We start from the raw sequence: 25,698 nt of genomic DNA, 5'->3' as shown, positions 1-25,698 counted from the left end.
CTTGTAGCCGAATTGACCTAGTTCCAGCTCCGGGATTACGGTGCACTGTGCCGTGTTGTCTTGAAAGCCCTGCATACAGACATGGGAGCGAAGTTTAAGACTCCCTAAAACTGTCGCCTCATAGGCATAGTTGTCCACGGACAGGGATAATCACAGCCTTTCCAAAAAATATATAGTCCTACAGGTTTGCTTCTCGGCTATGCATGTAATTCGTTTTTAATTTTAGGCCTTCCAAATGTCTTGAAGGTGCGAGGAAATCTCGTCCTCACCTCACTGTAGTTCAGGACAGCCAGGTGAGCTAGAGATCCCGACTAGACGGCTTAGATGCAAACCTGTTAGCTTAGATTTACGGTTATTTTCTAACGGCAAGGCTAACGAATAACTGCACACAAAAGAAGTAGTACCGATAAACAAAAACCTACTTAGGAAGACAATGTGTAGCCACTCGGATCTGTCTCGTCATAGTGCTCTTTATATCGCTCAAAAATGTATGCTATGAGAAAGAAAGCTATCAGCATGAAGTAGAGTGCTATAAAAAAATGGTTTTCCTTAGTTGTTTCGGCGGGGGAGGGTCAAATTCGTTGGTATTGAAGAATTCGCGTGTATGAGCTGTGAGATCTTTGACTCTTGTTTTAAACTAAAAGAACTTTTAGACAAAATAAAAAAAGGCTGTTGAAGTTTTCCCATCTGACTACACGGAGTGCCAAAAGAAGAAAACAGCAAATATAGTTGTTAAAATGAAGACTGCAATGACCGAACCATCGGACATACGAAACTTAAACTCGAAAAGCAAACGTATTCCTTTTGTTTAGCGAATAATGCGCATGAGCCGTGGCTAATGATAGGTGGTAAAATTACCTCAGTTGTCATTCCGGCTAGGAAGGTAGCCTGAGAGGGAACTGTCGGCGACTTTGCTGATTGTCTGCGTCACATAGCAACAATGTCTCCGCTGTGCAAAGCGGCCCTTCAAGCCAGGCACTTGCATAAAAAGGGCAAATAAAATCTTGCCGCTTACTCTGAGCAGTCACAGTTCGAGACGAAGTGCCTCTCCGATGTAGTCGTCGCAAACAGCCACGCAAGCGACCTCGCTCGCATCCGGCATGCGGACAGACCGCTGGGACGGATGCGAGATTTTTTATCAATGTAGAAAACAATAAAAAGACTAAAATAAACATACATGCTGAAGAGCTGATAGTACCCAGTGCTCAGCTAAAGACAAATTAGGAAAAAAAAAGAAAGTTTTATGTGGTAGGCTACGTCAGAAATCAAACCGACTTGAGATGCTTTTCTTTTGATTTAAAATTTGCTACAGCGGCGGACTTATGTGGAAAGCGGGTGGCGAGGGGGCTCTTTCAGTGACAAATTTTGTACAGGAACCAAAAATTTTGAAAGAAGAAAGCCTATGAAATGGATTGTGCAGTTAAAAGACCCGCCTTTTCTCAGCCGCCCCCTCCAAGGGTCTCCTCGAACACAGAAATCGAGCCCCAGTAAGAGCTGTATGCACTTATGCAAATAAATGCGCATCGCACCGAGGCAGACACAAATACCTTGGACATTATTCATTCACTTATCCTTTGTCAGGCAATATAAAACACAGACACAGGTATTGGTAGCACAAATGATACCAAATGGCCGCCTTGACAAAATACCGGGTGTTTTGTGAACACTTTCAAAAGTTTTCAAAAATAGACTTTTTGAAATAAACATATAGCTTTTGTGGCATAGTATTACCAGCGTTGCCGGGCACCAGAAAACCGGTGAATCGTCTCAGTTAGTAGGCTGGTTAACCAATGTTTAATAAACTTTCCTTAAGGCTCTATAGGCTCATTGTTTTGCTTCGCTGGGTTGTCAGCACGTCTGGCGACGATATTAGTTCGATAGAACTATTAGTTGAAGAAGATCGGCTGTTAGTTGATTGTGATCGGCTGGGAAAAAAATGCAGCTGTAGCCTAGTGTTCTCTTGCAGTGGCCAGCGAAGCTGATCTGTTCACGGCGCCGCGGGTTCGAAGCCCAATCGCTGCAATGTTTACTTTTATCATTAATTAATGGTTTGGCTCGGTTGCACCGACAGCGGCGACGCGGTTCAACCCACGAACAGGCGCTTAAGGGGCTGTGCTCTAAAAAAAAGAAGCTTTCTGTAAGCCAGGCGCCAACGGAGTGTTGCGTGCCTAAGAGGGTGATAGTTCTCTGTAGTCATCGCTTCCTGGCTCTCACCCGCCGTACCGGTGCGTTGAGGCGCGCAACAGCGATAGAGGATTTGTGCAAAATTCATGGCTATTGTGCGCTGTTTCAGACAACGGGCCCTTCATTTCACCCGCTTGAAGGTTACCTCGTCGTTAGAGTCACTGAAATACAACATTTACGAGTAGTTATCACCCTGGCCTTTCAGTTGAACGTACTATGCGACGGACGCGCGAAAACTGCCTAAAAATATAATCATCAATTACTTTATTGATGAGTGGACTGTGGAGTAATGAGCAAACAAAAAGACATGTTATAATGAAAGCGATTAACGTCCGAGACGGCGCATATCGTCCGTGCAACTACAGGAAGGTGACAATGGATGTTGGCGTGTTTTCTGCGGGCGTTTGTGCAGACACACACAAAAAAAAGGGGTGCTTCCCGACAAGGAATTGATTTGAGGCTAATCGCACTATTGCAGTTTGCTGCATGCAACTGTTGCTGCTATGGTTTTGGACTAGTTCCTCTCCCAGTGTTCGATGAAGAAGCCAGAAAAGGTGATACATAAGTGGACTCCAATGAGGCGATGCATCGATTCGTAGTACGTAGCCGGTGCGTCAGATGTCGGCTGAAATGTATGAAGAGGTGACAGCGTGTCCGCGTACTTTTCCGTCGTCCCACCAATTATCCTCCTTATGCGCGTCACACTCGGAAAACTTGTGCACAAAGACGCTCATATACTCCGACTTTGAAATAGCTGTCTGCAGTTGGTTAAGATCTGTCAGCAGCAGTTGCGCCGACCCGGGAGGTATACGTTGCGGGCGTGTCTTGTCGTGAAGCTTAGCGACGAAGTCGTATGATACCATTTTAGGCTCATTATTTGAGAGAGAAAATCAGTTAACCTTATAAAGACCAACAATACAGTTAAACTACAACGATGGTATGGAAGAGTGTGCGGGTGTGTGCAGTTTCTCCGTGTGCTGACAGCTTCGAGTGGAAGATGGGCCGTCAAGATAGTGCCATAAAAAAAACGTGTACAGTGAAATCCTGCTGGCTTGGTCATACCTTTCGCTTTTGTAAAATCAGCTGTTTAATTTCAGCTCTTAAGAACGGAGCAGGGGCTGTGAAGACTCGAGTAATTTTACTTCCTTGTATCACTTTTTGCCATCAGAAAATAGATGGAAACAATCTCCAGAGACAAAATTCCTTCCGGAACAAGCAAGATCCGCATCTGCCGCAAGAGTCGCACTCATTGTTACTCCTGTTTTGTAAAATGGCAAACAAGTGCTAATAGTCCCTGAAGCACCTAAGTATACACACCGCGGAGCCTGTTCAGTATGATAACGGTGATGTCAGCAGGGAGGACGTACAGACGAACCCATTGAAGATACTGAAATCTACGCTTTGCCCATGATGAAGGCGAGCTTTACAACCTGCCTCTTGTGTAATCGACTCTCACCTCGACTAATATCGAAGAAAGCTTCGCGATTGGCGGTGTTTTCTTTGTGGCTTGCGGTTAAAATTGATGAAAAAAGCAGAAACGTACAGCCGCCATCAATATAACCGTAAGAAAACTTTGAGCATTGATTATTGTACGTGACAAGCATAGTTTTTCTGTTTCTGAAGTAGGCTTCCTTTTCGCGTATGATAATGTATAATAAGGTTACTTGGCGGTCAGCCGAAGAATGAGGCTCGATAAACGATGGACAAGATATGATTTAATGGCCACCGGCCTAGCCCATCCTTCTTCTTCTTCTTCACCATATGAAAATGGCACATATGAGCCCATCCCGTGTGCCAGCTTCGTAGTCTTCGTCACATCATACCCGCGGCCACCGAGCGATCGTCCCGATCGTGAACGAAAGACACTGAAGAAGACGCGCGGAAAATGGTGATGGGCTTGAGATGACGGTACAATATAGATGGCAAGGTGGTGTAGTGCTGGCCGCCACGATGAAAGAAATGAGCAAATGAGTCCTGGTCCATGCAGCTTCCGAGCCGCTGGTCGCCAGGAGCCGAAGCCCTAGGCCCCTGGACACGCCTAACGGCATGGGCAAAGGGACACTATTCACATGTGAGCGGCGTCTTGGGTCGGTGGGGTCGGTAGGTGAGGTCGTTCATGGCGTCGGGTCCAGTTCGTCGCGTCGGGTGGTCAGTGCGCAGAAAGAGGCAGGGTAGCAACAGCGAGGTCAGTTCAGTTCTGACAGCCGAGGCGCAACCGGACGAAGCGGACCAGGAACCCTAGCCGACGGAAGGATGCAGACACAGAGCTCCGAGGAACGACGACCAGGAGGATGAGACGAGAGTTGGACGTTACTCAGCACCTCCACAAAACGTTGAGTGGCGCCCAGCCGAAGAAGAGGCGCGATTAACGATGGACAAGAGGTGATTTAATTGCCGCCGGCCTAGCCCGTCCCGCGGCACTGCCAGGTTCGTCGTCTTGGTCACAGTATCCAAAAGTCGTTGAGAAATTTACTGGAAAAATAAGCAGCTAATTTGCAATTTCGTGGAAATCATTTGTCCCCTTTCTGATTTCACACGTATTGGTAGATATGGCGCACCTTTCCGTGTGGTTCTTGCACTACGTACTCAACACATCAAGAGCTTCTTTTCCAGAAATCTTGAGTGCACACAGCTAGGTAATGTTTATAGAGGAGTTTGAACGTCGCACTGAATGCCACACACGAAGGCAGGAGGGCAAAATGGAAGTGGGGGCACTAGTTCTGCTTGTCGGCAGATCTGACTGCAGGCGGTCGATGGACATCCTCTCTGGAACTGAAGTCTTTCCCAAAAGTAGTCATCTCTGTGTTCGCCGTAGACACATCAGTAGCAACTGGTTTTTGTTTTTTGCGGAATCGCCTCGGGAGCAGGAGCTCGTAGTCCTTGAAACCGAAGAACAGATAAACCCCCTGGAGCCCGATAAGTATGATAACGATGATGTCGAGGGCGAGCATGTTGATGAACGCACCGACGAAACCCAAAAGCCACGTGGAGCCCATGATGAAAGCGAGCTTCACGAACAGTCTCAGGTGCGATTTGTTCCCACCGCCCTTGAAGTCGAAGCTCGCCGCGCTCTTGGCGGTTTTCCTGATTTTCACGACAATGTGCACGTAGAGTCCCACGTCGAGTAGAAGCAGTATTATCATGGGCATGAGGAAGAAAGTGAGCTGACTCCACAGACTGCCGATCCAGCATGAAAAGCGTCCGTACTGGGGCGAAAGCACGAAGTCTGGGGCCTTCCAGTTCAACACTGAACACAAGGCGATGACAGTTAGAGGGCCACCCCAAGCAATCGAAGCATAGAGCGAAAATCCGCTGCGGCGGCTTGATGAAAGGCGCACGGCCACGACGTTCTTCCAGATGTCGAAAGACAGCACGCTGGTCCAGAAGAATGTGGACAGGAAGCCGTAGTGAAGGACGATGGCAAAACCCACACACACTGGCTTGGATACGTCGAAGCTGTTTCCCAGGAGGAAGAGGAGATGGCTCAGGAAAAGCGTCCCTGAAAGGCACAGAGTGCACCTTGAAGAAAACGTCCGCGAGCTTCTGTAGAGCACGTACACGAGGCCTTTCAGGAAGAGGCAGATGAGTGACAGGCTGATGCAGATGACTGTCAGGTAGTTATGCACGTTGTAGGGTTCGTCTTTAGTTCGCGCGGTGTTGGTGCTATTGGTCATGTTGCCATTGCTGATTGTTCCATTTTCGGCTGTCATAGCACTATTTGTGAATATATACTGGGGTGCTTTGATGAAGCACTTACCGTTGTACCATGAGAAGCAGGAGTCGCGGCTCACAACTGGCCTTATCAGCGACAGAAGATTGGGGCGGTGAAAAAATGATTTGAAGTTTAAGCGGGACAATATATCGGGCACGAATAGCTCCGGGAGACATTTCATGAACGAGAGCTCGGCGCCATTGCAGAGTCCGCAGTATACATTTTTGTACACCACTTCAGACTCATTGCTCTTGAACTGTACTGGAGCGAAGTAAGTCGAGCATTTTCTTGCAGTTTCCGCGTCAGTGCTTTTGGGACAGCTCTCAACGTCTACAACGTAGTTGCCGCAAGGCCAGAAGAAAATATCTGGATTATCTAAGACATGTTCTGGAGGAGCCACAATCACTTCTTCTTTAGATGTCCCTGAAGCATTCCAAAATGTAGACGTGTTGTCCAAGTCGTAATTGCAGAGTGCACAAAATGCATTCAGGTAGGTTAGTTGTCTTTCTGTCGTTACGGGAATCAAGTAAAATGGATCATTCATCTCCGTGGCGTTCTCGCACGAACTCCGCACTTCGTCGTTGGGCCATTTGCTGTCGCATCCTGAGACAACGTAGAAATTTCTCTTTGTCAACTTGTCGACGTTACGTTCGACGCATGTGCCTGACACAGGAGACACCAAAGACATTCCAGGGTCCCAGCAGCAATCTCCGTAATAAATGCAGTTCTTGGCACAGGAGCAAGTGACAGCGAAGAGATTGTTTGTGCAGTTCACCGGGGACTCTGTGCAGCCGTGGAGTCTATCAGGGCACCGAAGAAGCTCTTCGATGCGTTCCACCGGTATGGCTGGGTGATCCTGGCTCAATACATTCCACGGTAGCGTTGCATTGCAGTCTCTGTCGAAGCAGTAGACACCGAATTCAAGGAGGGCTGTCAGTACAGTTAAAATGGCCGGGTTCTTCATAGTTCTTGGAGCCGAACTGACCTTGTCCCAGCGCCGGGTTCACGGTGAACTTAAGACCTTGTCTTGAAAGGCCTGCATACAGAAAGTTTAAAACGCCTTAAAAATTTTGGCTATACTTATACATCACTCACGGTGCCGGAGGCTCTCCTTCTTCGGCACATCCAAATGAATGCAATTATCACCCCGTCTCGCCTCTTTCTCTATCGCTATCGATGGGACCCTTCCTGTCTCAACTGCCCCTGTATCTATGCGGACGCGGCGCATTGCCTCTTCTATTGCCCGGCTGCTCAGCAGTCGGGCTCCTACCCCCCACCTTCTTTATCCATCACCACCTGGCTCGACTGGCTTGGCGCTGAAGGGGAGGAAGAACAGCGACTTCTGGTCGCCCAGGTGGTCGACATGCTCGACCTGTAAATTATGGCCGAATAAAGGTCTTGTACTACTACTACTACTTATACTTGTCAGCAGACAGGAGTCATCCATACCTTACTTTAGCTGTTATGTGCGCAGCCTTTGTCAAAATGCACAATGCATCGAGTGTGCTTCTAGGCTGTATAATGTCACTCGGTTTACACTGCAAGTATTTCAACGCTCTCGAAAGTGTGTGAAACCCGTCCTGAACTCCCTGAAACTTAAGACAGCAGGACAGCTAGAACGCCGCGCTACACGGCTTCGAAGTAAACTGTTCTTTCACGCTCATTTTCTCCTGACAAGGCTAACGAATTACTGTGCACAAACGAGCGAGTACCAATCAACAAAAAAACGTATTATAAAGACGGCGTGTATGCATGTGCGTTCCTCTCCTCTTAGTGCTATTTAAATGGTAAAAAAAATTATGGATTGCAGAAAACTATCAGCCAGTAGTGGAGCGCTACCATTGCGAAAATTTTAATAGAATAATATATTGGATTAATATATTCCTTTATATTCTGTTTAAGTCCCCTATTAGTCTCATATGGGCTTGAATTACTTGAAGAAAAAACACCACGTCCAATTCGAAGCATGAACAGCACTAACTTTTTTCTTTATTTCAGCAGTTACTGCGGTCTTCACTCAACGAAATGCCATAGGCCAATCTCGTCAGGTTTCTACGATGCCTAACCAATATCAAGTTATGATATTTATTAAGCTAGCTTCGCTCAACAACAACTCAGCATGTGCCAGTACGTATGGATGCACTGTTAAGGCATACAAGCCCAATAAAGGCTGCATATTTAAACACGGTACGTGCACAGTCTCTATGCTCTGCATGTCGTTGCAGCGTCGCTGCGTTCCCAAAGGACATTAATGGAGACCTCGGTTAATGGAGACCTCTGTCACGGCGTCGGCCCTGCATCTGCTACTTCCCACCACCATGGAATATAACAGGCTATCAGATGTTTCTATTTGATGCATTTCTTACTTGACTAATTGACTGTGAGTGGTCGATAAACAAATAAACTATTAGTTCTGTTCATAGAATTTCGCTAGAGTGATAAAGGAATGGGTATGCTTCAGCGTTACGCTGGCGGGGATCAAATTTGTTGGCATCGAAGAATTCACGTTTATAAACAATGAAATCTTTGCGTCTGCTTTTTGAACACAAAATATTGTTGATCGAATGACAGAAAAAAAATTTGTACAAGTTTTCTCGTCTGAATGCAGTGAGCCGATAAAAGAAAATTCAAACGTATTTGTTAGAATTAAGACTTTGCAGTAACCCAACAATGCAGCCGGAGAAACGAAAACACCTAGAGCATACACAATCCGCTGTTTTTCAGGCGAATAATGCGCATAAATCACCTCAGTCTTTTTTCTGGCTTGGAAGGTAGCCTGGAAGGGATCTGTCCGGGCCACAGCCACAGTGCCTCCGTTTTCCATAGAGATTCTTCAGGACAGGCGCCTGTAAAAAGAGCAGATAAAGCCTTGTAAATCGCTCTCAGCTGGAACTGTTTGAGCGAAGTTCCTCGCCGGCGTAGTCGTCGAATCAAGCCACACATCGCGAGCTCGCTTGCATCCGGCGTGCGAACCGACCGCTGCGACGGATGCGAGGTCTTTGTCGCAACAACAAACGATAAGAAAAACTAAAATAAACAATCATACAGAAGAGCAGATAGGGCATTGGCAAAAAGAGCAGATAGTGCGAATTGGCAAAAACACAACTCTAGATGGCAGCTCCATCACAACCTGTCTCAAGATGTTTTTTTTTATTCAAGGGTCACTCGTGAGCCCGGCTCTCAGGATTGTGATTTTGTGCAATTAAACACGTATAGCACGAAAGTAGGCACGGACAGCTTGGACATTCACTTATTTTTATTCATATTCTTTTATTAATTTACTTTTTTTCAGGCAATACAAAGCACTGACCCTGTGAGGAAAACAGAAAAGATGTGAAATGACGACCAAGACCTCACCTCGGCGGTCGACGCAGCAGTAAGAAGTAACACACATAGAACTAGTTTGTAAAAAGTTTATGCATTACGATTTTACGTACTGCGAAAAAAACAAAACACGATACAATGGGTATTCTGGAAGCAGAAAACAATGGGGACACTGACATTGTGCAGTCAAAACCAAGAGCCACATTAAACAAACAGTATTCTACGACAGACAAACTTCACTGAAAACACCGCGCATAGCCCGATGCACTGAAAAAAAAAGTCCGACAATGTGTACTGCATTGTTCGCCTTTGCTATACACAATGTCGAGGAAAAGTCGATGCATGTACAGAAACTTTGGAGAATGAATCCCAGAAAAACATGTCCGAAACCCGAAGCTTCTTGGTGAAGTTTGTCGCGTATCAAACATCAATAGACGGTGACAGACGTCAGCACACGCAGCGCTATATCTTGGGAAAGAGGAGCAGCAAATACAGAGGACAATATACGTCATAACAAAAGTTTGAGACATTTGAGCGGTGCATCTCGATTCCTTTTGTCGCAGTATTCTCCCAAAATCTGCAGCGATCTTATTTCTTCGACCTCCCTGCGTTCTTTACCGTGCACTGATATCGCATGCCCCTATGCTATGCCATGTCAGTGAACGTTTAACAACCCTAGGCGGTCAAAATTAATTCGAAGCCTCCCACAATGTCGTCTCGAGTAGTCCATGTGAAACTTTTAACCGACACGGATGGGGTCGAAGAGAGTGTCGATGTGTCCTGGAATTGGGAGGTCCTGTGGTCTGAAAGGAAGCAGACAAGGAGACTAGCGGACACATTCCTTGACCATTCTGGCAAAAAAGGCGTCACCGATGCGTTGCGTTCATAACTTGGCGATAGTGAAGCTGAGCAGCCCAAGCAGCGCATGTAATTGGCCCAATATTGGAAATATATTGGTAAGGGCCGGTCTTACAAAGGACCTTAGTAAAACCATCTAATTGTAATACTGGGCCAATTACCTGTGCTGATTGGGAAGATACCCATGGTTTTTACACGCTGTTTTCGACGACGGGTCTGCCATGTCGTCTGCTTCAAAGGTACCTTGCCTCGTGATTTATTGAAATGGCAACATTTACGAGTAGTTCTGCAGCCTAGTCGCCCAGTTGAACGTACTCGTACTACGCGACGGACTTGAAAAAGCCATTTAAGAATCTAATCGTTATTCACCTTACTGATGCTAGTAGTGAAAAACAAAAATGGAGCTATTATAATGACAACGATCAACGTCCGTGACGGCACAAACTGTCACTGCAACTTCGGGGAGGCGACAGTGGATGTTGAGATGGTTTTTTATTTACCAACCATCCGCACAGATACAAACAACATGTGATGCCTGTCAAGAAATTAATGAGAGACTAACCATACTGCTGCTATTTCCAGCATGCCATTTTTCTTGGCAAGGTATTTAACTGGTACCCCTTCCATGAACAGATCAAGAAGCCATATAACGTGATTCATTAGTAGACGCCGATGAGCCTGTGTAATGTATGGATTCGTAGTACGTAGCCCAGTAATATGCTGTGCACATCAGATACATAACTTTCTACTTAATTAGTAAAAACTGTGGGTACTTCAACTGCCGGTTGATCTGTATGAAGAGGTGATGACAGGGAGTCCGCGTGTGTTTCCATCGCAACAATAAAGCTCTTATATTTGTCGCACTGCAAAAAACAGTTTTGTGAAAACAGACACGCATGCTTCTAATTTTGAAACTCCTGTAGCCAGTGGACGAAGATCCGAATGCTCTAGTGACGCCGACCTGGGAGGTATATGTGGCGAGCGCACGCTGACATGAAGATTAAAGAAAAGCCGCAACATACCATTTTAGGCTATCTATTTTTGAAAGAGAATCAATTGCGATTAGAAACATTTACAGTAAAATTCAGCGACACCGGTGACGTGAAAGGATGTGCGGATATTTACCGTTCCTATGTGTCCAGGTCTCTTCGTGAGGAAGATGAGATGTCGTGACTGTGCCATAAATAACAGCGCCATACCAACAGTAGAGTGAAAGCCCAAATGCTTTGCCTTTCTAACTTTTACAAGTTCAGCGATTTAATTTCTTATAGTAAAAGCAGACCAGGTACTGACCAATCGCGTAATTTTACTTCAGCGGATCACTCACTGTTATCAACAAATAGATGGATACAATTCCCAGAACTGAAATTCCTCTCAGAACGAGGGAGATTTGTTTTTACCACAGACATTAGCATACATGGTCACTCCCTTATGTGAAACAGGACAGCAAGTGCTGACAGTCTTTGAAGCATCCAAAATATGCACATCCTAGATCCTGATCAGATGATAATGGTGATGTCCGGAGCGAAGAAGTATAAAAGAACGCACAGGAGATGCTTGAAGTCACGTCGTGCCCATGATGAAGGCAAGCTTCACAACCTGCTTCGCCTGCAATCTGTTCTCCATTCCTCTAAAAAATTGAAGGAAGTTGCGTGCTTGGTGGCTTTGAGTTTGTCACTTGCAGTTAACACAAGACAAGAAAGCAGAATCGCAGACATGGCGGACTCTTGTGTGCGGTTTTCGCACTACGTCCACAAGACACCAAGATCTTGTTTTTCTTACCCTGAGTGTACACACGAAAATAATGCTCATAGAGGAACTTGTTGGAAGGAGTACCACACACACATGTGCGCGAAAGTGAGGTGAGAGAATTAGTTCTCCTTGTTGACAAATCCGACGGCAGGCGACCGGTGGATATCCTCTCTGGAACTGAAGTCTCTTCCTGAAGAAGACATCTCTGTGTTCGCCGTAGACACACCAGTAGCAACTGTTTTTTGTTTTTTGCGGAATCGCCTCGGTAGCAAGTGTTCGTAGTCCTTGAAACCGAAGAACAAATACACTCCCTGGAGCCCGATAAGTATGATAACGATGATGTCGAGGGCGAGCACGTTGACGAACGCACCGACGAAACCCAAAAGCCATGTGGAGCCCATGATAAAGGCGAGCTTCACGAACAGCCCCATGTGCGATTTGTTCCCACCGCCCTTGAAGTCGAAGGTCGCCGCGCGCTTGGCGGTTTCCCTGATTTTCACGACAATGTGCACGTAGAGTCCCACGTCGAGTAGAAGCAGTATTATCATGGGCATGAGGAAGAAAGTGAGCTGACTCCACAGACTGCCAATCCAGCATGAAAAGCGTCCGTACTGGGGTGAAAGCACGAAGTCGGGAGCCGTCCAGTTCAGCACTGAACACAAGGTGATGACAATTAGAGGACCACCCCAAGCAATCAAAGCATAGAGCAAAAACCCGCTGCGGCGGCTTGATGAAAGGCGCACGGCTACCACGTTCTTCCAGATGTCGAAAGACAGTACACTGGTCCAGAAGAATGTGGAGAGGAAGCCGTAGTGAAGGACGATGGCAAAACCGACGCACACTGGCTTGGACACGTCGAAGCTGTTTCCCAGGAGGAAGAGGAGATGGCTCAGGAAGAGCGTCCCCGAAAGGCACAGAGTGCACCTTGAAGAGAACGTCCGCGAACTCCTGTAGAGCGCGTACACGACGCCTTTCAGGAAGAGGCAGATGAGTGACAAGCTGATGCAGATGATTGTGAGGTAGTTCTGCACGTTGTAGGGTTCGTCGTCAGTTCGCGTGGTGCTGGTGCTGTTTGTCATGTTGCCGCTGCCGAGTGTTTCATTTTCGGCTGTCATAGATGTGTTTGCAAGTATGTACTGGGGAGCTTTAATATAGCACTTATCGTTGAACCACGAGAAGCAGGAATCTTGGTTCACTACTGGCCTTATCAGCGAAAGTAGATTGGGACGCCGAAAAGATGTTCTGAGTTGGATGCGGGGCCATATATCAGGCACAAGTTGTTTTGGGACGCAGTTCATCAGTGAAAGTTCGGCGCCGTTGCAGAGTCCGCAGTATACGTTCTTGTATACCACCTGAGTCTCATTGCTTTCGAACCTTACTGGGGCAAAGTATGTTGAACACTTTCGTGCAGTTTCCGCATCAGTGCCTTCGGGACATGCCTGGACATCCAAGAGTTCTGGGTCACAAGGCCATAAGAAATTATCGCCATTATCCAAAACGATTTGCGGAGGAGTAGCCAGCAATCCTCTCCCGGGAGTCCCCGAGACATTCCAAAATATGGATGTGTTGTCCAAGTCGTAGTTGCAGAGCGCGCAAAACGCATTCAAGTAGGTTAGTTGGCGTTCTGTGGTAACTGGAATTTGGTAGAACGGATCTTTCAGCGAAGTAGCGTTTTCGCACGAGCTTCGCACCTCGTCGTCAGGCCATTTACGGTCGCATCCTGAGACAACGTAAAAACTTCGTCTCGAATAGTTATCTACATTACGTGCGACACATGTAGCTGCCGCAGGAGACGACAGGGACACTCCGGCATCCCAGCAGCAGTCGCCGTAATATATGCAGTTCTTGTTACAGGAGCAAGTGACAGCGAATAGAATCTCCGTGCAGTTGACGGGAGACTCGCTGCATCCGTGTAGTTCACTGGGGCAGCGAAGGAGCTCTTCGATGCGCTCCTGTGGTATGGCTGGGTGATCTTCGACCGAGATATTCCACGGTAGCGTTGCATTGCAGTCATCCTCGAAACAGTGAGCACCAAGCCCGAGGAGGGTTGTCAGCACAGTCAGAATGGCTGGTTTCTTCATTGTTTCTGCAGTGGAGGCTATCTTGTCCCAGCGCCGGACTCCGTTTGCATGATATCGCCCTGCCTTGAGGAGCCTGCACAGGTTGAAGTTGAAGACCCCTTGTAATTGATACCTCGAATAGAAACATGTCTCCACACACGGTCATTCCAATCCTGCCCTTGCTGGAAATCGGTACAAGTACATGCGATAGTAAATTCTTAATTCGGTCCCAAAAAAGAGTCATTTGTACCTATGCACATTTGAAGAAGCACTTCGGGGTCTATTCATTGTCAGGGAAACTAAAAAAAAAGAAGTTGTGGTTTTCATTCATGATTGAGAAGAAAAACTGATTTTACGCTAATATAGCACGCTCTTTCATACTGATTCGGCATACGATTGTGTGATGAAGCAACGTAGGGAGCATGGCGAGCACAAAATTTATTCGCAGTGAACTGAGTAGCCGCAATGTTTTTGCATATGAACCGTGAAATACTCAACTAAAAATAAAGAATTCACGGGGATGGCTTTCACGGGGATGACGGGGAGTGTGATAGCACCAGAAGCTGTTGATGCCTCTGCATCGAGTATAGTGTTACTCTCACAGTTGTGCGTGTGGACACTCAGATGTCCGTTTATACACATCCAGACATCTCTTCTGGTCATCTAGCTGCCGGTTAAATGTTTGCCCGAATGTGTCTAGACGTTTCGAGACAGTCTCAATGAAGATAGATCAAACCGTGTAGTTGTCGCTTCGGGCCTGGTGACGTCAATTGGTTTCGGTCAATGAAAATTATCCAGTCCGATGACGTCACTTCCCTTCAACATGCATGCTTTTAGTGTTGTTTACAATGACTAGCATTTAGGGCATCGACCCTTTTAGATGCCTTTGTAGTAGTCTAGATGTCTGAAAAAGTGTTCGTAAACTTGTGAACGCTTTTTAGATCTGCGTGCGATGAGGAATGACGATTTTTTTTTCTCACAGTTGTCGCTGTTCACTTTAGTCGTGATCCTTTCGCATACTGATGACTATGCTTTGTATGCCGTGAAGAAGGTCAGCCTACCCAGCGAGTGTTTTCATTGAGATGCTCTTTTTGTTAACGAAGGAAATATTGCGTAATCAAGCGCTATGTGCTGACGAAAGGAAATTCTCAATCTTGAGTGGATCTTGAAAAATTCTGCAACACATGATTTATGTCATCGATGCTGCATTGCTAAAGCTGGATGTTAATATTATTGATTTATTTTTAAACAATAGCAGTTGCGTTTTTAAATGCCTGTCGGGGCATTTTCTGCCCCGACAGTTCTTCTGCAGTTCTTCTCAGTGTTCGTAAAAAGGTTGGAAACGGCAAACATTAACAAATTGTAATAGACATTTGTCAAGTGTCAGACTACATTTTAGTGGACATATGTAAACCCCTTCGGTTGATATTTTTCCCAAGCACTAAAGCTAAGGCGCCATTGCGGTCGTATCACAGCGTGCAAACCTGACTTAAGAGTTCCAGATTACTTTCTTAGACACTTTACCAGCTCGGGAACTGGTAACTGCACAATTAGGCGGTTGCAATTTTTGTATCCTTTTAGGCTTCGCTCGGCTTGTACGATATGCGGAAAATGTTACAACTGACATCATTAGAAAGAAATACACATGCTATTACGTACTGTAATTGATGCTCGACAATACTTTCGCAGTTTAGCAGGAAAGCCCAGGAAATCTGGAGAAACGTTTCTAGCTTTTCACGGCTAACACCACATTCCGCACGTCGCGGAACGCTCATATTCATGACGAGAGTATCGAATGTGCTGTACATCCCATTTGTTTTTTATGGTGGTTAATGATACTGGGTATAAGTGCAGGAAACATTTTATAGATAAGATATTGCGGCGAGGAAAACAGAGTCGGCAATGATAATTACCATGTTTGCGCAGAATCAGTTGGAACTTTCTAGGTTTTCAAAATTACAAATATAAAACATCGCCTTGGAAATTTGGGGTGTTTGCTACTCGCGGTAAACAGATGTCGCTAGTTGCTGAATATAGTGGAAATTTAAGCAGAGTGGACGTATGGACAACTTTTGGTGTGGTTTGTTGGCATATGGACGGTCGGATTTCCATCACATGTTTCTTATTTTTTTTTTGTCTAGAAAACAGGGCAATGTGGTTTTTCCGATGAAAAATTTCTCGCCTTGGGGTGAAGGGCGGTTCCTCCCCCAACCCCTTCCCCTACCCCTCTGAATTCGGCCTTGCTGTAGTGCAGTCGTCCAAAAGCAGCAAACCATCCTGCTTTTTAGGTTTAGTGTACAGCTCAATCATAAATATTTCTTTTTTGCTGGCGCATATTTTCTTGGTCAAAGAAAAGCCTTCTATATAAGGCTCAAGACAATTAACCCCTACAAGTACAGCGCTCAGAAAGCAATGGAATTGTCTCTGATTTGCTCTTTTCCGGGCGTCACAATATTCACGTGAATACACATTGAGCTCTTTGTAGCCAGAGTTTTTTTTTCCCACAAAAAAATAATGAGGCGAACAGTTCTCAGCGTTACACAAAGTACGTTCAGAAGCATACATATTAAGCTGTTTGCAGCCAGAGGTTTTGTTGTCTAAAAAAAATGAGGCGAGCATTTCTCAGCGTGACACAAATTACGTTCAGAAGCCAGTTGGTGAATCATCTTTCCTCCTCCATCCTGTCCCGTAGCGCAGTCTTGAGAAAGAAGACTGCGCTACGGGACAGGATGGAGGAGAGAATCCGTGGGGACACGCGTTCACAGGAAACGACTACGGATGTGCAGAGAGGAATGGACTGAGCATGCCTTGTCCTCCTCCCTGTCTCATAGCGGGCGCAGTTTTATTTCTAGAGTTTTTAAAGCTCCCGCTACTTGTAAAAGAAACGATAGCATGGATTATCACGAAGGGCTTGAAGGAAGTGGAAACGTTCAATTAACTTTTAGGGTGAGAATACATTCGAGGCAATGTAACCAAACAAAACGTATTAATTTGAAAGAACATGACTATGCGCTAAAAAATCACCTTAATTGTGTCTTTGACTTGGACGATCACGTAGTTGGGAAACGGGAGGGTAGCTGTCTGCAGTCGCTGACATAGCAGCAGCGTCACCACTTTGAAAAGCGATGCTCGACGCTAGGCACCTGTAAAACGAACAAATGAAACGGTGGAACTCGTTTTCGGCAGGAAATGTGCGACTGATATTGCTTGGTGGCGCAATCGTCGAAACAAGACCGCGCTTCACGACCACGTTCGCATCCGGCGTGCAGAACAACTGCTTGTAAACGGATGTGATCTATCTAGCGAGATCAAAGGGAAAGAAAAATGACAAAAGTATACGTAGTAAAACGCAGATAGAACTATCTATCAAGCGCTAATGTTACATGGCTGATTGTAAGGCAAATATGCACTAGACGCCAAGCTGCAGCTTCATCAACAACTTGAATCTAACTGAACCCGCTTTAATCCAGAATGCATTTAACGGCTGCTCTTCACGGTTTCCTCTTAACAAATTTATACTGAAATTTTCAAAAAGGGTCAGTCGTTTAAGCCCTCATAGAGAATGGAAAGGGTGCACATATGAACACGGAAATGGTACATCTGTAAAGTTGAGCCTTGTCGCTATTCAGTGGTGCAAATTTGCAGTTACTAATTACTTTTGGATGACCTTGACGGAAGGTGGTAACAGCTAAAACTCGCGTTTCGAGCCCTTTTAGTATACTACTCATCTGTCATATCGGACGACGAGCGCTCGAGCGCTCGCTGATGGATTACTAAGGACATACGCATAGCTGTCAGCCATCATCCATAGTCGCGCTGGACCTGTCGCCGTCGTCATCATCATCATCATCATCATCCCTGGTGGCCCGTCCAGAACGCTGCTCCCATGTGCCAGGCACGTAACGTGGGCCACAGCCAGTGTTCTGAGGCGGCCTTGCTGTCCTTCCTCTCCTCCTTCTTCTAACCTTCTCTCCGACTCTCCCCACTCTGTTCGCAGAGTGGCCGTTTGAGGGGAACTGGCACACTAGTTTGTGAGTAATTTGGACTGAACGAAATGTTTGACGCAGAAGACAGGTTAAGCAGGAGGTTAGCGGGAAGGGAAAGGATTTTGTTTATATTTAGAAAGTGTTTTTCACTTCTTTCTTTGTTTACAAAACGAAAGAGTTCTTCATTCTTTCTTTACAGAAAGAAAGAATGCAGCGCTCTTGACACTTCGTAAGAGGAGATGAAACCGGCTACGTTTCAGTTTCAAAATCTGCTTTATACAATTTTTAACAAAAAAAACATGAACTGCATGTAACTAGAATAGCCGGGATTAAATATTATTGCACTGAGATAAAACCCGCTTTTTGAACAGTCGCGCAGAAAAAAAGCGAGGCGCCTGTTCTGCCGCATCGTATTGCGAGTCATTATTTGTGGCGCATGTTAAGTATACTCCATAACCTGCTCATATATCTTTGTACTGCTGGCTCTGGGCCTTCGTAAGTGAGGAAGGCCAACCGACATGGTTTAAGCGCGGTAAGCTATCGACACACCTCTGGCATACCATTTCGGTTTAATTTTTGTAATTGCTCAACTTATAAAAAAAAAAATTGATTTAGCGTTTTCAACCCGAACTTTTGCTGCTTGAAAAGAAGAGGCAAACAGTTTCTACATGTTCTGGCCGTGCTTATTAAAAACAAGCTATTATGGTTTGATGAGAGCGCTAAAAGAAACAAAACATTCGTGAAAACTAGAGGCTGAGAGCCACTTTCAGCCTATAATATTATTGGGACAAAACTAATCGTACTCATTTGTTTGTAAAACCAACCAGGCTGCCATGACCACGGAAAAAGCGAGCTGGCGGCGGAGCGGCGACGCTGCAGTCGACAGCCCTTTTCGACTGCGAGGATAGCCTGTATCACCTGAACATGAGCCGCTTTTATCCTCCATCGGATGACAATAATCCACCTGATACTATTAGCACAAGTAAGGGCAGCTTGGTTACTTTTAGCACCGACGGTACAAGTCTTCGATAACGATGGGTATGAAAATCACCTCGTTCGTATTTCCGAGTTGGGCGAGTCCTTGGCAGGGTAGTGTCAGTGGCTTTGCTGATTGTCCGTGTTAGAGCAAGAGTGTCATCACTTTGCGAAGCGTTTTTCAGAAGAAAGACAACTGTAAGACGAGCAGATGAAACGCCGCAACTCGCTTTCACTAGAGCATTCTCGACTGAAGTGCCTTGCTGGCGCTGGTGTCGAAACGAGCTCATTTATCGGGGCCTTGTTCCCATCCGGCGAGGGAGCTACGTGCGGAAGCGGATGCTTCAGCGGAGCAAGAAACCACAAAAGACATGGATGCTGAAAGGCAGAGAGCGCCGTTTCTTGAATGCTCTCACCGTAGTGCTCGATGCAAGTCATATTAGGAGAAAAAAAGAAACTCGCAGGTATCCTAGTTCTATAACCCCTGAAACTTTAACTCGTGCCTTTTTCAAATGGTGCACATTCGGGAGGCACCCTTTTGAAAAGGTGCGCATTCGCGCCTGACCCTGAAAGGAATCGCACGAGCCGGGCAGTGGATGTGGAAGAGTTCTTGGTGATGGAGGTCACAGGTCGGTGACAACGATCGACGCCACTGGGGCCAGGCACGACTTTCGACAGAGCGACAGCAACTTTCTGAACGAATTCATGTACCTGGTGCCGACCTCGGTATAAAATGATCCGGAAGACTAAAGTTTTGCGTTGCGTACGTGTACTCGGTATGACTAGTAATACTGCAATGCTACGCGAATGACAATTTTTTTTTTCGGCACAAGGAACTGCGTAACCAAGCAGCAAGAGGATGAGCAGCCGCAGTAAGTTAAGTGCTGTATGCCGGGCTTAATGGCATGTAAGTGTAGTGCAGGCTATCACACGCCACAGTACTTCTCAATAGAGTGCCTGACTACAGGAAAACGTGAAATGACACCTCCTCGTGTACTTTGGCAATGCACTGTCACGTGTGTGTACTAAAAACTGTGTACAGGACGCATGGTCAGTGCGCGTGAGGTTAGTACTTGTTAATTATTAATGCGAAAGCATTATGTGGCTCTGTCACGTCAGCAAAAAATGTCCGCAAATTTGTTCGCCCGATTATGTCGTTCTCTGAAGATAAATGTGTGAAAGAGTGACTGCGACAGATAGTGTGTGATAAAATGTTACCGTGGGAAACATTTCGTTGATGAAGTATTATTAGCTACCCTTATAAAAATGTCTATAGACAGTCTATGGACTTCTTATTGACACTATTGACTTCCTGTAGATATTGCTTTCTGTCTATTCATAGTCTATAGACTGTATATAGATAAAAGTCTACTAAAAGTGTATGACCATAAATCTATAGATTGTCTATAGACTGTCTATGGCATTTGCATTGCCTATAGACTGTTCTCTAGGATTTGTCTATAGAAAGTCTATAGACTTCATAGACAGAAGTGCATAGACACTCTATAGAGTGTCTAGAACTTATTTGTAAGAGAGTTGTTTAATTAAATGCGAAAAAAACACGACAAAAATACACTTAGACGTCAAAATAGCCATGGAATTTGATATAGTACATGGACGCCAGAACAGCCACGGACGTCGATATATTATGTGGACGTTTTGCTCTCGCATTGCAACAGTGCGAGTAGCCGCAGTGATCTCATAAAGTTTTTTTTTGTTATACGCCTCACAAAGTGCTATGCACCTCTTTTCGCTGCACCGCTGGCTAATCGTAAAGGATCTGGTGCGTTCGCAATGCCAACAGGCACGGTTCAGGTGCGGCGAGCTCTACGATTTAGACTGCCTGTCCGCTACGCTTTCGGGTTGTCCAGGAGCAGGTTGGGCTTGTCGCCGTTGATAAGGCCGCTAGAACTGATGGAGTTAATGTACACTAAGGTGCAGCGTATCTATGGCGCAAGGAATATATTGTTTTGTGTTTTCTGTAAACTAAATCTTAACAAGAATTATGTGTAGTAAGTAAGACATGATGTTGGGCTAGTCGGTTCATGGTAAGAGCGAAACAAAACTGCGCGAAGACAACGGGACAAAAGAAAGGCACGAATACACACATACAAAGCGCAGTAAGACTCGCTACGTGCGCAAGATAGGATAGTTCAAGGTTTTTGTGCGCTGTTTTTCTCAACGGGTCTGCCGTTATGTCCCCTTTGAAGCTGACAGGCCAGTGGTAGAGCGAAACTACAATATTTGTCATCTCCGAAGCATGACTCTGATCTTTCATTTGAGTATATTGCGCGATGTCTCCTTGTTCTGGAGCATTCTGGAGTGACATCTTTAAGACTCGAAAGGCCTCCCGCAGATTGTATTCAATACCCGTATTCCTGACTTGCCGTGAAGCGACAAGAAAAAGTCATACTAGTCAGCACTGACGATACGTATTCGAGCCTGTACGCATTGTTCGAAATATTTCGGAAAGGTGTTTGTACACGTTACATTTTTTTTTATCGTAAACCTTTGTGCAGACGCCAACATTGGCTTAGTACCTGTCAAAAAAGTTGATTTGAGGCCAGCTGTGTGGCTCTTATTTCCGACACGTCATTTCTGGCGCGAAAGCCTTGAATTGTTGCTCTGTTGTTGGTCTCTCAAGAAGAAATGGGATTGTGACATAGAAGCGAACGGTAGCCAGCCGAGTCCTGGAGTTGCATGCACTGTTATAATATGTGGAGCGCAGAAAGTTCGCGGTTTTCTTTTCTTTTTTTTTTATAGTGTGTGGACAGACTGCGGGCTGACGAGTACGAAAAGGGGCGGCCTGTCCGCGTTTCAACCAAATACCGCAAAAAGCTTTTATGCTTTATAGGGGGTTTAACGTCCCAAAGCGACTCAGTCCGAGGAATGCCGTAGTGAAGGGCTCCGGAAACTGACCACCTGGGGTCCTTAATGTGCCCTGACATCGCACAGTGCATGGGCCTCTAGAATTTCGCCTCCATCGAAATTCGGCCACCGCGGCTGGGATCGAACCCACGTTTTCCGGGTCAGCAGCCGAGCGCCATAACCACTGAGCCACCGCGGCGGATTAGAGCTGTGTCCTTGTGTCTATTGGGGCTTATAGAAGCTTATGAGAGGCTTATATCATATGGAAGGGTCATGGCTGTGGCTTGCAGTAGCTGTAACCTGTCCATGTAACCTGTAACCTGTAACCTGTCCAGCTGTAACATAAAGTTGAATTTTCATGAAGCGCCGACGTATTTGTGGCACCTCAACTTTGTGCGCTCGGCGTGGCGAACAGCGGTAATAGATATGTGCATAAAGGCTTACATTGAAGCTCAACGCCGGTTAGGCTTTGTAATAGAGTTCGCATTTTTTATTGCAGTTCTAAAGCGAAGTTGACAAAATTAATATCCAGGGCTCTTGATGTGGAAATCTGCTTGGTGGGTTTAGCGTCCAGTTTCTTCGTTAGCAGTGCAAACACACGAGCCTAATTTGTTTCGTTTTCATTTTTTGGCAGTCAATTTCCTTTAAGATAAGAACAACATAGTTAGGGCTAAAGCACACGTATCATTGTCCTTTATCGGTTGATTTGTCATCAGGAGATCGACGGTTGTCTTCTCTAGAGCTTAAGTCATTTCCAGTACAAGCGAGTTCCGTATTTGCCGTAGATGCAGCCATATCCACTTTTCTCGTTGCGGAGTATCGCTTGGGGAGCAAGTTCTGGTAGTCCTTGAAGCCGAAGAAGAGGTAGGCTCCCTGGAGTCCGATCAGTATGATAACGATCATGTCCAGAGCGGGGAATTTGACGAACGCACCGACGAAACCCAAAATCCACGTCGTGCCCATAACGAGGGCGAGCTTCACAAACAATCCCATGTGCGATTTGCTCACGCCGCCTCTGAAGTCGAAGGTCTCCGCGCGCTTGGATGTTTTCCTGACGTGCACGAAAATGTGCACGTAGAGCCCCACGTCGAATAGAAGCAGTATTATCATGGGCGTGAGGAAGAATGTGAGTTGACTCCACAGGCTGCCGATCCAGCATGAAAAGCGACCGTACTGGGGCGAAAGCAGGGAGTCTGGGACAATCCAGTTCAGCGCTGCGCACGAGGTGATGACAATTAGTGGGCCGCCCCAAGCAATCAGGGCATAGAACGACAGTCCACTGCGGCGGCTTGATGAACGGCTCACGGCCACCACGTTCTTCCAGATGTCAAAAGACAGGACGCTGGTCCAGAAGAATGTGGAGAGGAAGCCGTAGTGAAGGACGATGGCAAAACCCACGCACATTGGCTTGGATATGTCGAGGCTGTTTCCAAGGAGAAAGAGAAGGTGGCTCAGGAAGAGCGTTCCAGAAAGGCACACCGTGCACCTTGAAGAAAACGTCCGCGAACTCTTACAGAGTGCGTAAATAACACCTTTCAGGAAGAGGCAGATGAGTGAAAGACTGATACAGGCAATTGTGAGGTAGTTGTGAACATTGTAGGGTTGGTCACGAATTGTCATATTTGTGGGGCTATTCAAGGTTTGGTTTTCTGTTACCGTAGAAGTATTCATATATCGGTACGCGGTGTTCTTGATGTAGCACTTGTTTTTATACCACGAAAAACAAGATCCGTTGCTCACCACAGGCCTTAAGAGGGAAACCAGATTCGGTCGGCCAGGCTTGGGTGGTCTGGATAGAAGTCGAGGCCATTTCTCTGGCACAACTTGTTTTGGAACGCACTGCATCGATGAAATGTCGACGCCGTTGCAGATGCCGCAGTACACATTCTTGTAAACCACTTTGGAATTGTTTCCTGTGAACTTTACCGGAGCAAAGTATGTCAGACATTTTCGCTTAGTGTCCGGATCAGTACCGTCGGGGCAAGTCTGCGTGTCAACCAAGACGGAATCACAAGGCCAAAAAAAGAAATCTCTGTTCTGCTTCACATAATTAGGCGGAGACACATAGAGACCTGTCCTTGCAGTACCCGATGCTTTCCAAAACATCGACGTCTTGTCTAAATCGTAGTTACATAGCGCACAGAAAGCGTTCGAGTACGTTATCTTTCTTTTAGTGGTAACTGGGATCAAATAAAACGCATCTACAACATCCGTAGCGTCCTCACACGAGCTGCGCACTTCGTCATTTGGCCAGTTGTCGCTGCATCCACAGACTGCGTAAAATTCCCTGCGAAAATATCGTTCCACGTTGCGGTCTATGCATGTTGCTTTTGCCGGCGACGACAAGTACTTCCCAGCGTTCCAGCAGCAGTTACCATGGAGTTCACAGTTCTTGGCACACGAACAAACGACTGCATAAGCGTCTTCGCTGCATTTAAGCGGCGATCCACTGCATCCGTGAAGCTTGTCCGGACATCTAAGCAGCTCTTCGATGCGCTGGAGTGGTATATCGGGGTGGTCCTCCTGTGACAAGTTCCACGGAAGTGTGACATTGCAGTCCACTTCGATGCAGCAGACACCATGTCCAGAGAACGGGGTGCCAGCAACAAAAGCAACAAATACGTACATCAAAATTTTGCGATTACAGCGCACCATCTCCAAGATCCGCACCGACGCCGCACCATATCATGGACCCTGGAGATAAGCTGCACACAAAATTAACGGCGAAAATAAACCGACTGCAGAAACTTGCCTGAAGTGGCAGCTTATACGCGTAATCTTCGATACGACGCATAATTCTTACACCTTGAAAGAACGTCAAAGCACGCGACAAGTGCGTACCCCTTTGCCAAAAGTAACCCAACCGTATTACGGAGCCTTTACGGCATCGCTAAAGACCGAACGGTGTCAGAACGTGAGGACAAGAGTCCACTTTACACAGATTCAGAGCTTAAGGGCTGTCATAAGTGCTTCGCTACGCGGCTAATAAACAAACCACCGCTGCCCGGTTACTTTTGGCAAAGACGGCGCATGCGTGGCACACGTGCTATTTTGGCATTCACGGCTGTGCTTATTCTAGCAGGCTGACCTATAGTACTGGCCACGAATCGCACTGGTCTACAGTCACAGTAATCACCCACCACTGGAGATGGTTAACTTCTCTTGCTGTGCATCAGGAATAAATATTAGCCGCCATATCCATAGTGTTGACATCAACAAGATTCTGCGGTCAAATCTCATCGCTGCCATTCGCCACGTACCTGAGGCGACGGTGTGCTCCCGGACGCGGTAAGCGTAACTGACAGCACTAGCTGCATCCCTCGCCGCGACGTCTGCCTTGGTTGTTGTTGTGGAGGAGGCCGCGCAATCCGCGGCATTTCTCGCGACCAAGAAAACCTGTCCGGTGAAGGCCGACAGCGGCCTGCGCACGTGGACTGCGTGACTGGAAGGCAGGCGTAATCAGCCCCAACTCTTGTTTCTCAGACCTTTCGCTTGCCCCGGTGGGGCGAGGGAAGAGTGAATGGGGCCGGCCGGAGTGGTTACCTGAGAGAGGGAGGCGGAGGGGTGGTTGTTGTGGGGGATGGGAGAGGGGTGAAGACGCCGGCTGCCATGTGCGACGGAAGCCCGGACACCGCAGGTCCTCCTTGAGATCGTCCGCTTTCGAGGACATGATAGCGCCGGTGGCAGACTGTGCCGTCTCCTGCAGCTCCTCGTTCGGTCGCAAGTTAACAATCGTTGCTCCTGAGAGAGCTTGCTCAAATCGCCTGTGTATACTTCAATTTATAAGATTGAGAACTGGCTCCAGGACCATTTCTCATTATTTTTTTGGCAGGCGAGGCGAAATACAGCCTTGTTGCTCTATGCTGGCTTCACGTTCTCGCTGGTTTCTGTAGGAATGACTTGCAGACCCCGCAGGTGTTTTTGTGAGAAAAAATCCAGTGCACGAAGAAGAAAAAAGAAAATGGGACAAATTAGATGC

At 46.5% G+C, this 25,698-nt stretch overlaps 3 protein-coding genes across 7 annotated transcripts in view; all 3 read right to left on the bottom strand.

The window, feature by feature from the left end:
- Positions 1 to 4,898: 4,898 nt before the first annotated feature.
- Positions 4,899 to 25,698, bottom strand: part of LOC149340825 (uncharacterized) — a 37,241-nt gene continuing 16,441 nt past the window's right edge. Inside the window, exons 1-3 of one of the 4 annotated variants that reach the window (XM_089549719.1) lie at positions 24,980 to 25,115; positions 8,643 to 8,742; positions 4,899 to 6,932 (exon numbers count right to left, since the gene is read on the bottom strand). In XM_089549719.1, the coding sequence (XP_089405845.1) occupies positions 4,899 to 6,860 (1,962 nt within the window). In that variant the 5' untranslated portion in view covers positions 6,861 to 6,932; positions 8,643 to 8,742; positions 24,980 to 25,115. Of the gene's footprint in view, positions 6,933 to 8,642; positions 11,212 to 16,914; positions 17,037 to 24,979; positions 25,116 to 25,698 lie in introns of those variants that run through there. The other 3 variants (XM_089549717.1, XM_089549720.1, XM_089549718.1) reach the window with 3 other exon arrangements.
- On the bottom strand, positions 11,365 to 25,068 carry LOC149340827 (uncharacterized). Of its 2 annotated transcripts, none has more exons than XM_089549723.1 (2): positions 24,980 to 25,068; positions 11,365 to 13,984 (listed from the first exon to the last, which is right to left on the bottom strand). In XM_089549723.1, exon 2 carries the CDS (start codon positions 13,909 to 13,911, stop codon positions 11,950 to 11,952), a length of 1,962 nt encoding a protein of 653 aa, XP_089405849.1. In that variant the 5' UTR covers positions 13,912 to 13,984; positions 24,980 to 25,068; the 3' UTR covers positions 11,365 to 11,949. The 2 variants fall into 2 exon arrangements, with proteins under 2 accessions (XP_089405849.1, XP_089405848.1); XM_089549722.1 differs by lacking the exon at positions 24,980 to 25,068 and adding an exon at positions 16,915 to 17,026.
- On the bottom strand, positions 21,176 to 25,117 carry LOC149340826 (uncharacterized). Its single transcript, XM_089549715.1, has 2 exons — positions 24,980 to 25,117; positions 21,176 to 24,424 (listed from the first exon to the last, which is right to left on the bottom strand). Exon 2 carries the CDS (start codon positions 24,372 to 24,374, stop codon positions 22,404 to 22,406), a length of 1,971 nt encoding a protein of 656 aa, XP_089405841.1. The 5' UTR covers positions 24,375 to 24,424; positions 24,980 to 25,117; the 3' UTR covers positions 21,176 to 22,403.

This window comes from Amblyomma mixtum, chromosome 6, assembly GCF_055824585.1.
Source record: "Amblyomma mixtum isolate Tamu chromosome 6, ASM5582458v1, whole genome shotgun sequence".
Classification (NCBI taxonomy): Eukaryota; Metazoa; Arthropoda; class Arachnida; order Ixodida; family Ixodidae; genus Amblyomma; species Amblyomma mixtum.
The sequence above is the reverse complement of the archived record's forward strand: the minus strand, read 5'-3'. Positions and strand labels throughout refer to the sequence as shown.